Here is an 11,023-nt window from a genome sequence, read left to right as displayed (position 1 = left end):
GGTGCTTTTCCCGTCCTGCGAGCCTGGAAAGTCCCCCGCCTCCCCTGCCTCATCACCCCCAGCCCTGGGGCCCCTGAAGGCTGGGGCTCCAAGCCCCAGGTCTTGGCTGGGTGGTTTGGTTTGGTTTTTTTGGGGGTTGGGGGGCACCTTCCTTTGCCCCCCACCCCAAGCCAACACTATCCTGCTAGGGGGACAACCCAGGAGTCCAGGGGGCTTCCCAGAGCTGCCCCCCCACCCCAGGGTGCCAGAGCCCCATTCTGCTCAGCTGCACTGGGGGTCTCCCCCTATGTCAGCCCCCCCAGGCCCGCGGGGGGAGCAGGGGCCCGGCCGAGCTCAGCAGCTGGGAGGGGGGGCTGCACCCGAGTGGAAAACAGCAGCCGGAGGCAGATGCGGGCGCTGCTCCATCTCCCGCAGAGACAGCCCGGCCGCTGCGGCAGCCCCCCCGCATGGCACGGGGAGGCAGGCTCCACCCCAGAGGTGGCTGCATGTGGGGGGGAAAGGAAGTCCCCCATGCAACCCCGGGTGCATTTCAGTGCCGGGCCCCGGGGCAGTGGGCCGCGGCCGCCCCTGCCCTGCTCCCCCCCAGAGGTGGCTGCATCTCCCCCCGCGCCCGTCGGGGGAAGGCGGCGAACAGTGAAATACGTCCCCTTAATTCGCCGTTTAATTACGGGCGGGTTGTTTATTGCTTGTTTGCTCTCGTCTGGCTGCGGGATTTGGACCGGGGGATTTACGGCGCGCGGGGGAGGGGGAGTCGTCAGCCCGTGGGGAGTGCGGGGCACCGCGGGAGAGGGGGGTCGGCCTCGCTCTGCCGCCTTCTGCCTTCGAGGAAGCGGCGGTTGCGGGATCGCGGCGCTAATTGGGGAGGCGGAGCGAGCTCCCCCCCCCCCCCCGCAATCAGGCTGCCTCGTTAGCTCGGGCTGCTGCACGGAGCCGGACGCCGGGTCCTCTCCCGGCTCGTGGGGGGCGCTTTTGCTCCTCTTTCAAGCCCTGCCCAGGGCCCTGGTCGGACCTTCCCTGCCTCAGTTTCCCCCTCAGCGCCCTGAGCAGCTGGGTGCGCGGTGGGGGGGCGGGGGAAACTGAGGCAGGGAGGGACCGAGGCCGGGTCCGGGCCGCCTCCGCGGCCCCGCGCTGCGGGTTGGGGAGGGCGGGAGGGGAGTGGGGAGTGATTGAACACGGAGGGAAACCGAGGCACACGGAGGCTGCCCCCACCCCCCAAGAGTGGGGGTCTCCTTGAGGCCCCGGAGTACCGCCCCCCCCCCACCGCGGGTGCCCAAGGGGTTTAGGATCCCGTCGTGTTCCAGGATCGGGCCCGGCGGGGTGGGGGGGAGGGTCCGTCCCTGCACAGCGCCTTGTCTGTGGCTCCGTCCGCGCACCCGGGGGGGCCGGACACGCGTCTCCCGCTCCGCCTCCGGCCCCGGGGACCGCGGGGGTCCGGATCACGTCCGTGCGCGGCTGTAACGAGCCCCGCGCGGGGCCGGGCACGGAGCCGCCGCCGCCGCTTCGTCCCCGGGCGCGGGGGCTGCGCGTGTGCGTGTAACGGCTGTGTGCTGTGTAGCAGAGGTGTGTGTGTGTGTGTGTGTGTGCGCGCGCGCGCGCAGCGGGGCTGTGTGTGTAACAGCGGTGCGTGCAGCCCGGAGCTGCGGGGCAGGGGGGGCCGCGGGGACCGCAGCGGTGTGCGGGGGTGGAGCGGGGTCCGGTGTGTGTGCCTATGTCCCGGGCCGTGCGGGGCCGCCGCTCCCGCCCCAGGTCTGGCCCCGCGCGGCGCGAACACAATTAGCGCGCTCATTAGGGGGGGCGGGGGGGGCTGCGCTAATGGGGACAAATGGCTGGTTCCCAGATGCGCCGCGGCAGCTGTTTCTGCCGGGGAAATTTGCATATGCAAATCGCGGGCGACGTCATTTATCATCGCGGGGGGAGAGGCAGGTGGGGAGTCACTGCCATCGCTCCTGCCAAGGGGGTGACGAAAAAGCCAGGGCTTGTGCCCATTTTACAGAGGGGGAAACTGAGGCCCGGCGAGGCTGGGTTGCCCCGCAGGGGCAGCGTGGGGGACGTGGTACCCAGGAGTCCCGAGGTCCTGGCGGGACCCCCCCCCGCCCGCCCAACGAGGGGGGTGGATGGGGAGGGAAGCCAGGAGCCCCCGCCCCGCCCCGCCCGCGGCCGCGGGGACAGACGGGCCGGCCCGGGACAGCCGGGGGAGCCCCCGGCCCCGCCCGGGGGAGGGGCGGGAGCAGCCGCCGCCCCCGGCCCGACCCGCCCTGCCCTGCCCCGCCCCGCCCCGCCCCGCCCCGCCTGGGCCCCGGACTCGGACCTGCGGCGCGGAGCGGAGCGGAGCCGGAGCCTGAGCATGGAGGGCGGCGGCGCCCGGTCCCGGGCCTGGGTCATCTTCTCCCGGCATCTCAAGCGGCACCCGGGAGTGAGTCCGGATCCCCGTGTCCCCACCGCACCCGGAGTGACGCTGGGTCCCCCCCCACCCCCCCGCCCCACCCGCCCCACTCCCCGGACCCGGGAGTGAGTCCGGACCCCCGCGACATCGCCCCCCCGCACCCGGAGTGACTCCGGTTCCTCCATCTCCTGCCGCTACCTGCACCCGGAGTGAGCCCGGACCCGCACCCCTCCCCTCTCTGCATCCCCCCCATCCTCCTGCACCCGGTGTGAGTCCGGAGCCCCGTGCCCCCGCACCCGGAATGACGCCGGATTCTCCATCCCTCTCCACTCCCTGTACTCGGGAGTGAGACCAGACCCCCGTGTCACACCCCCGCCCTATACATACACCTGGAGTGACTCCTGATGCCATATCCCCTGCTGCTACCTGCACCCAAAGTGACTCCGGATCCCCACCTTATTCCCTACCCCGGAGTGAATGCGCCTTCCGCGCCCCGTAGGGTGTGCGCGCCCCTCAGGCCCCCACCCCCTGCCCTTCCAGTGAGGCCTCGCCCGGCCCCGGCCGCCGCCCCCCCATTCCCTGCCCTGGCCTGCCCAGCGTCCTTGCCCTGCCTCTGCCCCCCCTTCCTCCCTGCCCCTCCTGCCACTCCCCCCACCCCCTGCTCCCCAGCCCTGTCCATACCCCCCTGCCTCCAGCTCCATCCCACTGCCTCCAGCAACTGGGGAGGGGGAGGGTCCCCTGCCCTCTGCCCAAGCCTCTGCTGCTGCTGTCAGCCCCCCTGCGCGCGCACACACACAGCCATGCACATGCACACGCACGCATTGCAAACATGCAAAGTGTGCACGCACACATGGCACTTTCATAGTGTCACATATGACACGCACACACATGTGTACATACATACACAACCCCCATGATGCACATGCATGCATGCACATGTTCCTCCATATGCATACATGATGCATACACACATTTGCATGTGTGATGCATGCACATATTTGCATGCACATATGCACTTTAATGCATACACAATGCACGTGCATACACTTGCATAAAGTGCACACACATGTCCTTTCACACCCACACCTGTGATGCAAGTACACACACATACGTTCATGCCTACACATGGTGCACACATAGGCACAGACATATGCACAGGTGCTTTCATACACACATGATTTAAGTACACAGACATGCATGCACATGTTTGATGCGTGCACACTTGCATTTTCCTGCCTACATATGATGCATGCTCACATACGCAGACATACACATACACACACATTCAATGCATGCACACATACATGAATGCCCACTTTCAATGTGTACACACGTGCTTTCCTGCCTATACACGATGCACACACACATACTCAGACATGCCTGCATACACTCGATGCACACACACACACACACACATGCTTTCCTGCCTACACGATGTGCGCACATACATACTCAGATGTGCCCACACACACACACGATACATGAACACATATACTTGATGCATGAACACACACACACACACATATGCCTTCCTGCCTACATACAATGCACACACATAAAAACAGACATGCCCACAGACACTCAATGCATGCACACAGACACACGCTTTCCTCCCTGCACACAATGCACATGTACATAGGGAGCCATGCATGCACACACTTGATGCATGCACACACACACTTTCATGCATACACACAATGCACACCCACATGATGACACACACCCATGCATGCAATGTGTGCGCACGCACACACACATGCACACACACACACTTTTCCACAGGTATCCCCCAGCTGCCCCCACACACACGTGCTGCACGCAGCCCCCCGCCCCCCGTGTGTGCGCCGGCCGGCTCTGCGGCGCGGGACTGCCTCATACATATTTCATGCTCTGCATTTCAGTCCTCACCTTGGCTGTTCCTTGCAGCCGTCGCCGCCTGCTATTTACCTTGCTGCAACTCCTGCTGCCAAGGTGCTTGCTCCCTGGGGGAGCACAAGGCCTATGGGGGTCCTGCCGCCCCCCTCCCAGCTCCCAGGACATCCCCCCCCGGCTTTCCCAAGTCCCCCTTTGCCTCCCCCTACCATCCCCTGGGAGCCGCAAGGTGAGACCCCCCCCCCCCCTTTATCTCCCACCCGGCACCTTCCAAGGCCATAAAAAATTCATGCCCTGGATTTTGTTTACAAATATGAATAAACCCTGATGAATTATAAATGCCGGTGGCTGCCGTGCACACTGGTCCCCCCTCCCCTCCACTCCCTGGCCCCGCAGGCGGGCAACAGGGCCCAGCCTGGCCTGGCCTGGCCTGGCCTGGCTTGGTTTGGCCTGGGCAGGGGGCTGGCAGCCTGCAGCTTGGGCGTGGGGAGCTCCACGCCGGGAGAGTCACGTAAGCAGGCGCGGGGCCAGGGCCTGGCTGGAAAGCAGGGGCTGGCCCATGGGCAGCCCGGATGCCTGGGCTCTGTGGCTGGCTGGTGGGGGGGGAGTGGGGCGGAGTGGTTAGAGGTGGGGGGGGAGGGAGTGCGACAATTGGGTTCATTCCCAGTGGAAGGAGCTTCCAACGGCAGTGGGACTGGGAGCCTGGACGCCTGGGCTCTCCAGAGGCTAGAGTGGGGGGAGGGCAACCCCCTGCTCCTGCCATAGCCACAACGCCGCCCCCCCAGCTCTAACCACTCAACTCCACTCCTCTCCCCGAGCCAGCCACAGAACCCAGGTATCCGGGCCCCCAACCCACTACTCCCCTGGTGTGTGTTTGGGATCCATCCAGGCTAGGCCCTTCAAGCCCCAGCTCCTGGAGTCCTGGGATGGGGGTCGGGGTGGAAGGGGGGTACCATGGCTTGTGTGCAGCAGCCCTGGGGGTGGGGAGAGACACAGCCCTCCCCCACGTCCCCCCTCACCCCATTGCTGGGGCCCAGCCCAACCTGGCATGGAGCTGGCAGCATGAAGCTTGGGGAGTCTTGGCTGGAGGGGGGGATCAGGTGTAGGACCCAGGCAGGGGCCTCTGGGGTGCGGCGGGGGCTGAGGAATGGCTGATTGCATGAAGCAGCTCCCAGCCCCCCCTTCTCCCCTCCCCATGTTTTCTTTGCTGCGGCAGCTGCTAATGGGGCTGATGGAGAGCGTGGCTGGCAGGGCCCCTGGGGGGGTGCAGGGCTGTGAGAGGCTCCAGCGCGGGCACCGCAATCTGCCCGGGGTCAAGCAGCTACGGCTCGCGCCGATTGAGGCCGTGCACCCCGGGGCACTGGGGAGCTGGCGCGAACATGGGGGGAGGCAGCCGCACGCCGGGAGTGGGGGGGAGCTGAGCTGCAGCAGGGCTGGCGGGGGGCAGGGGTGGCAGCTCCAGCAACTGCCGTGGGGCTGGGCTGGGGATGGACGGAGCACTGGCAGGCCCACTCTGGCCCATTATGCCCCAGTCCATCCCAGCCTGCCCCAATTAACTCCAAACTGCTGCACTCTCCAGTCCAGCGCTCAGTCCGGGTCCCTAGAGCCTGAGCCCTGAACAGCCCGGGGCAGTGCTACGGGAGAGGGGCAGCTGGGGGCTAGGGTGGGGGATATCGAGTGAGCAGGATGGCTAGCTGGCTGAGTGGATAGATGTGGGTCTGGGTAGATGGATGTATATCCAGCTGGACGGCCAGGTGGATGGCCCTGGGGCCGGGTGGATGGATGTGAGGCCAGAGAGATGGATGTGGGGCTGAGTGGAAGGACATAAGACTGGATGGGTGGACATGGGGCCAGGGGGATGGATGTGAAGCCTGGTGGACGGACGTGGGGCCAGATGGATGGACGTGGGGCCAAGTGGCTGGGTGTAGGACCGGGTCGGGTGACAGACATAGGACCAGGTAGATGGCTGTGGGGCTGGGTGGACCGCCATGAGGCCAGATGGATGGCATGCAGGCCCCCTTGGATGGCACATGGGCTCCGCTGCCCCCCCAGGCCCCCTCCTTCCGCGGCTCTAACGAGCTGCCCTTGCAGCCCCCCCTGGCTCATCCTCCAGCCGTTCCCAGCGGGGCCAGGGGGCGGGGGGAGCCAGGGGCAGCGATTTCTCATTCCCAGCTCATTTCCTCTCCCGCACGGGGCCTATTTTTCTACCCCTCTTTTAATTCAGTCACTCAAGCTGACAGCTACAGTGTGTACGGCGCCGGCGACAGGCCCGCGCTGCCATATTCCCCCTGTAAATCTCCCGGTGTGTCAGCGCTGCCTTCACTCTCCAGCCGCCCTGATAAATATTCATTTTATTTGGGGATTTTTCATCTCTCTTCCCTCTCCCTCTCCCTCCAGCTGATCCCGCTCATCAGCTTCATCAGCCTGGGCATGGGCAGCGCGGTGCTGTACCTGCTGCGCCTGGCACTCTATAGCCCCGATGTCAGGTATGCGGCTGGGGGGGCGCCGAGCCCCTTCGAGGACATCTCTTCTGGTCAGGGGTCTGTACAGCTCCAAGCACACCTGGGCACCAGTGGGGGGTGTGCAAAGAGGCCTCCCCTGCCCCTCTTCTCAGGGTGATACAGCCAGGCCAGGCCCCTGGATACCTGGGTCCTGTTCATGTCTCTCTCACTGACCCACTCGGGGAGAGGGAGCCTTGGGCCTCAGTTTCCCCTCCTGCTCAGGCTGCTGGAGCAGGGGCAGTCCTCTGTGTGGCACAAGAGCCGGAGCTGGTGGGGCACAGGTACGCATGGAGCCTGTGTCCTCCATGTGCTAAGCAGGGTCTGAGCATGTTCAGCCCTTGGATGGGAGACCTGTGTGGGGGGGGCTGCGGCCTGGTTCCCAAACCCCCCCAAGCAGGGCCTGGTCCAGGAGCTCTGTCCATAGGCACCGATTGTTCGCGGGCCAGGCTGTGGTATGGGGGGGGGAACACCATACATGCGGGGGGGGGCTGGCTGGCTGGCTGAGGGATGGGGCGGGCAAGGCGGCGGCGGCGGGGTGGGGGCAGATGGATTTGTTGTCGGTGCGTGAGGATGGATGGAGGCAGGGGACCAGGATGGATGGATGCAGAAAGGGAGCGAGCGGAAGCGCAGGAGGATGGATGAATGGAGAAAGCAGGGATGGAGACGAGGGTGGGGGCATAGCTGGAGGCTGCATGGGGTTCCCTGTGCTCTATGGGGCTGTCTTGCCCCACCCCAGCCCCTGCCGGCTGTCTCAGTGCTGGCTGCTGGATCTCATCACCTGCCAGCTGTCGGGGTCATCAGGCTTTGACTGGGGGGGTCTGCAGGTGACAAATCCCAGGCCCTGCAGCTGGGCCAGGCCAGGCCAGGCCGAGACCCCCCCACCCAGTCTCCTCCCCCTGGAAAACTGTCTCTGTGAGAGCGTGTGAAGCTGTGGCCCAGGGCTGGGGGGGGGGGGGGGGCAGTGCCACTCATGTGCGCACACTCCCCATGGCATTAGGGTGCAGCATGATGTCACCGGCAGGAAGTGCTTTTGGGGAGGGTTGCACCAGGCCGGGGGGGGGGGCTGCATAGGAGGTGGGTGAGGGGCTCCCTGCAAAACGTGGCACCCTACGTTGGGGGGGGGGGAAGAGATGGGAGGAGACAGCGAGAGAGGGAGAAGGGAGACGGGGATGGATGGAGGGAGAGAGAGAGAGAGAGGGAGGGAGGGATGGGGGGCAGATGGATGGATGGATAAATAGATAAGTGGATGGATGGATAGCTGGATGCAGGGAAGGAGCGGGGCACACAAGGGGAGCAGAGGCTGGGGGTGTCCTGGGCTGGGGTGGGGGTAGGTCGATGAGCTGGGGCCAGGGCCTCACCACAGCTCACGGGGGGTGGGAGGACAGGGAGAGGGCAGGCAGATGGGGAAACTGAGGCAGGGTTTGTATCTCCCAGTCTGTGCCCTGCTTTCCCAAGGATTCAGCGCCCCCCCCCACCCCCCTCGCCTCCGCTTCAGCAGCCAAGCCAGGCCAAAAGGGGGGGCAGCCAGACAGTGAGAGGGATAAAGGGGGGTGCATGGGATGGGGGATGAATGGGGGGGGTGTCCCTGCTGGGGGGGGGCAGCTGGGGGCGGGGGGCAGCTGTACCAGGCCCGATGGGTGGCCTGCACGTCGCGCCCCGCCCCGGCACCGCCTGGGCCTGCTCCCAGCCGCTTTCCACCGTGTTGGCCAGACACATTTCCAATGACTCAGAGATCAACTGGGGCCAAGCCTGGCCTCCCCCCCCAGCATCCCCACATCCCTGGCACCACGCCCCCCCCCGGCACCTGTGGCAGCGTCCTGCACGTCTGCCCCCAGCTGCACTTGTGCAAAAGCACAAACAGTGCAACGTGCAAAGAGATGCAACCCCCCACCCCACCCAGCCACATGGGGGTGGAGGGGAGGGTAAGGGGGGGATGCTCCAATCCCCAGGGCACCAGGAGCAGGGGGGGCAATTGCTGCCCTTCTCTCATGGGCTCTGTATCGACCAGGTGATTAGCGCCCGCGCTGAGGCTGAGGCTAACGAGATGTGGCAGCTTGTGGCCTGCAGGCCTGGCCAAGGCAGCCCCCCGCCCCCATGCTGGATTGGGGGGGGGGGGGGCACAACCAAGAGGAAGGAAGCCATTGATTTCCAGCAAGCAATTACCTGGCTTGGCAGGCAGGCCGGGCCTGGGCAGGGGGGGGGGGGCAAACAGCTGGCAAGAGACACCAGCTCCATCACCCCCCCCCCCCCCGCAACCTTGGCAACAGGGGATGCAGGCGGTCGCTATGGTGATGGGCCCAGGCTGAGCTTTTGCCTGGACCGGGACTTGGGGTGCGGGGGTGTGCAGGGCTGTCCCCCTCCCCAGCTCTGACCCCACCCCCCATTGCTTCCCGGCAGCTGGGACCGGAAGAACAACCCCGAGCCCTGGAATAAGCTGGGTCCCACCGACCAGTACAAAGTAAGGGGGGGGGGTCAAGCTGTGGGGGGGCGTTATCCCCCCTGCCCCCAGACACCAGCACTGATAAGGGCCCAAGACAGGGCCCTGCCTGTCTGTGGGGGGAGGGGGCTTTACCACCAAGGCACTGGCTGGGGTGGAGACCCCCCCCACCAGGGGGTGCAGACTACGTGGGGGGGGGCATTTTCTGCTGCAACCCTCTCCCCACCCCCCCCCCCGCCGACTGCAGCCAGCTGTGGTTGGGGCTGGGGGGGGGGGGCTCAGCCTGGGGGCTGGGGGGCAGCCTCCCGTGCTGGGCAGGGCTGGGGGGGGGGGGTCGTACTGATGCTGACCCCGGCTTCTCCCCCACCCAGTTCTTTGCCGTCTCCACCGACTACAAGAGCCTGAAGAAGGACCGGCCAGATTTCTGAGGACCTGGGATGCCCCCCCCCCGCTTTGCACCTGGAGCCCCCCCACCCTGCATCCTAACCAGCCCCACAGCAGCAGCTAAGACCCCCCCACGGTGCCACAATAAAGAGCCCCCCATGCTGGGAGCTGTGTCTGATTGCTACGGAGCGGACATGGATGTGCCCCCCCTACCCCCCCCGCGTGGGACCCGGCCCCTGGGGCGCAGGTCAGTGGTTTCCACCCATCATGGCCTGACCCCGCGACCCCCCCGCGCCGCGTTTCCTGTCTCCCAGGCTGCAAGAGGGATGGGCTGGACTCAGGGACCCTGCCCCCCCTTCCCAGGGAGCAGGCAGGATGTGGGGGGAGGGCTAGAGCTGGGGGGGGTCATGGGGCAGGGTGGGGTTAGGGAATCCTGGGGGGGGGTTGGGCTCCTATGCAGATACATGAGTGGGTGCTCTCCCCCCTCCCATGCTGTAGCCTGTACTGGTGGGGGGACTCCCTTTAGCCTGTACTAGTCCACCCAGCACTGACAGCCTGGCCCCCCCATACCCCCACCCACCACACCCAGCTGGGCCTGTGCCCCCACCAGCCTATGTGCAGCTGCCTGCTGTGCCACGCAGCTGTACCGTTTTCCTGGCATGATGGGGATGGGGGGTGGGGAGCTGTGCCCATGGGTTGTTTTTTGGGTTTTTTTTGGGGGGGGGGGGGGCTGGGGCACCGGCCATGGCACATGGACAAAGCCTTCATGCCCACCCCCCCACTGGCCCAGGACCAGGCAGAGCCAGGAACCCGAGTAGGCAAAGACCAGGGGCAGGGGTGCATGTGTGTGCGTGTGGCTGGCGTGGGGAGGGGCAGAGGGCAGGACGCCCCCTCGGAAACCCCGTTGTACACAGCTGCTGCCCCATACCACCCCCAGGGCTTGGGAGACCCCCCAACTAACCTGTGCCTCAGTTTCCCCATTGCTAAAGAGAGGGAAGTGGGGGGGAGTGAGGGGCCCCACCCATACACTGACCAGAGCAGGGGCCCGCCCCCCATCACTGGGCAAAGGGGACCCCCCCCGCACCAGGGTGGACCCTAGCACCACCCACCCAAGGCATCCTAATCTGTGCTGCCCCCAGGGTGTAGACCGCCCCCCCAGCAAGATGGGGCTGCTGTTGGGCCGAGGATCGGGGCCCCTCCAACCCCCACAACTTAGCCCCTGGCTCTGGGGTGCCCTACAAGGGCCAGGGGGTGGAAGTTGTGTAGCAAAGCTCTGCTGTGTATCTTGGGGGGGGCCCTAGGCCTGCAGCTGGGGAATACAAGGGACCCCTCCCCCCATATGCACCCTGCCCAGACTGGCCCCCACCAATGACAGCAGGTTGGAGGGCAGGAGAGGGCGCAGAGGTCGGGCCAAGACAGCTCTGACCCCATGGAAGTGACCCCCAC

At 66.0% G+C, this 11,023-nt stretch overlaps 1 protein-coding gene across 1 annotated transcript; it reads left to right on the top strand.

The window, feature by feature from the left end:
- Window positions 1–2,284: 2,284 nt before the first annotated feature.
- NDUFA4L2 (NDUFA4 mitochondrial complex associated like 2) lies at window positions 2,285–9,761 on the top strand. Its single transcript, XM_059719347.1, has 4 exons — window positions 2,285–2,413; window positions 6,653–6,741; window positions 9,154–9,214; window positions 9,565–9,761. The coding sequence occupies exons 1-4, from the start codon at window positions 2,345–2,347 to the stop codon at window positions 9,619–9,621; spliced, it is 276 nt and encodes a 91-aa protein (XP_059575330.1). The 5' UTR covers window positions 2,285–2,344; the 3' UTR covers window positions 9,622–9,761.
- The last annotated feature ends 1,262 nt before the right edge of the window (window positions 9,762–11,023 follow it).

Source organism: Alligator mississippiensis, chromosome 15 (assembly GCF_030867095.1).
Source record: "Alligator mississippiensis isolate rAllMis1 chromosome 15, rAllMis1, whole genome shotgun sequence".
Taxonomy (NCBI): domain Eukaryota; kingdom Metazoa; phylum Chordata; order Crocodylia; family Alligatoridae; genus Alligator; species Alligator mississippiensis.
Note: the sequence above shows the minus strand (reverse complement) of the source record. Positions and strands in the feature narration are given on the sequence as shown.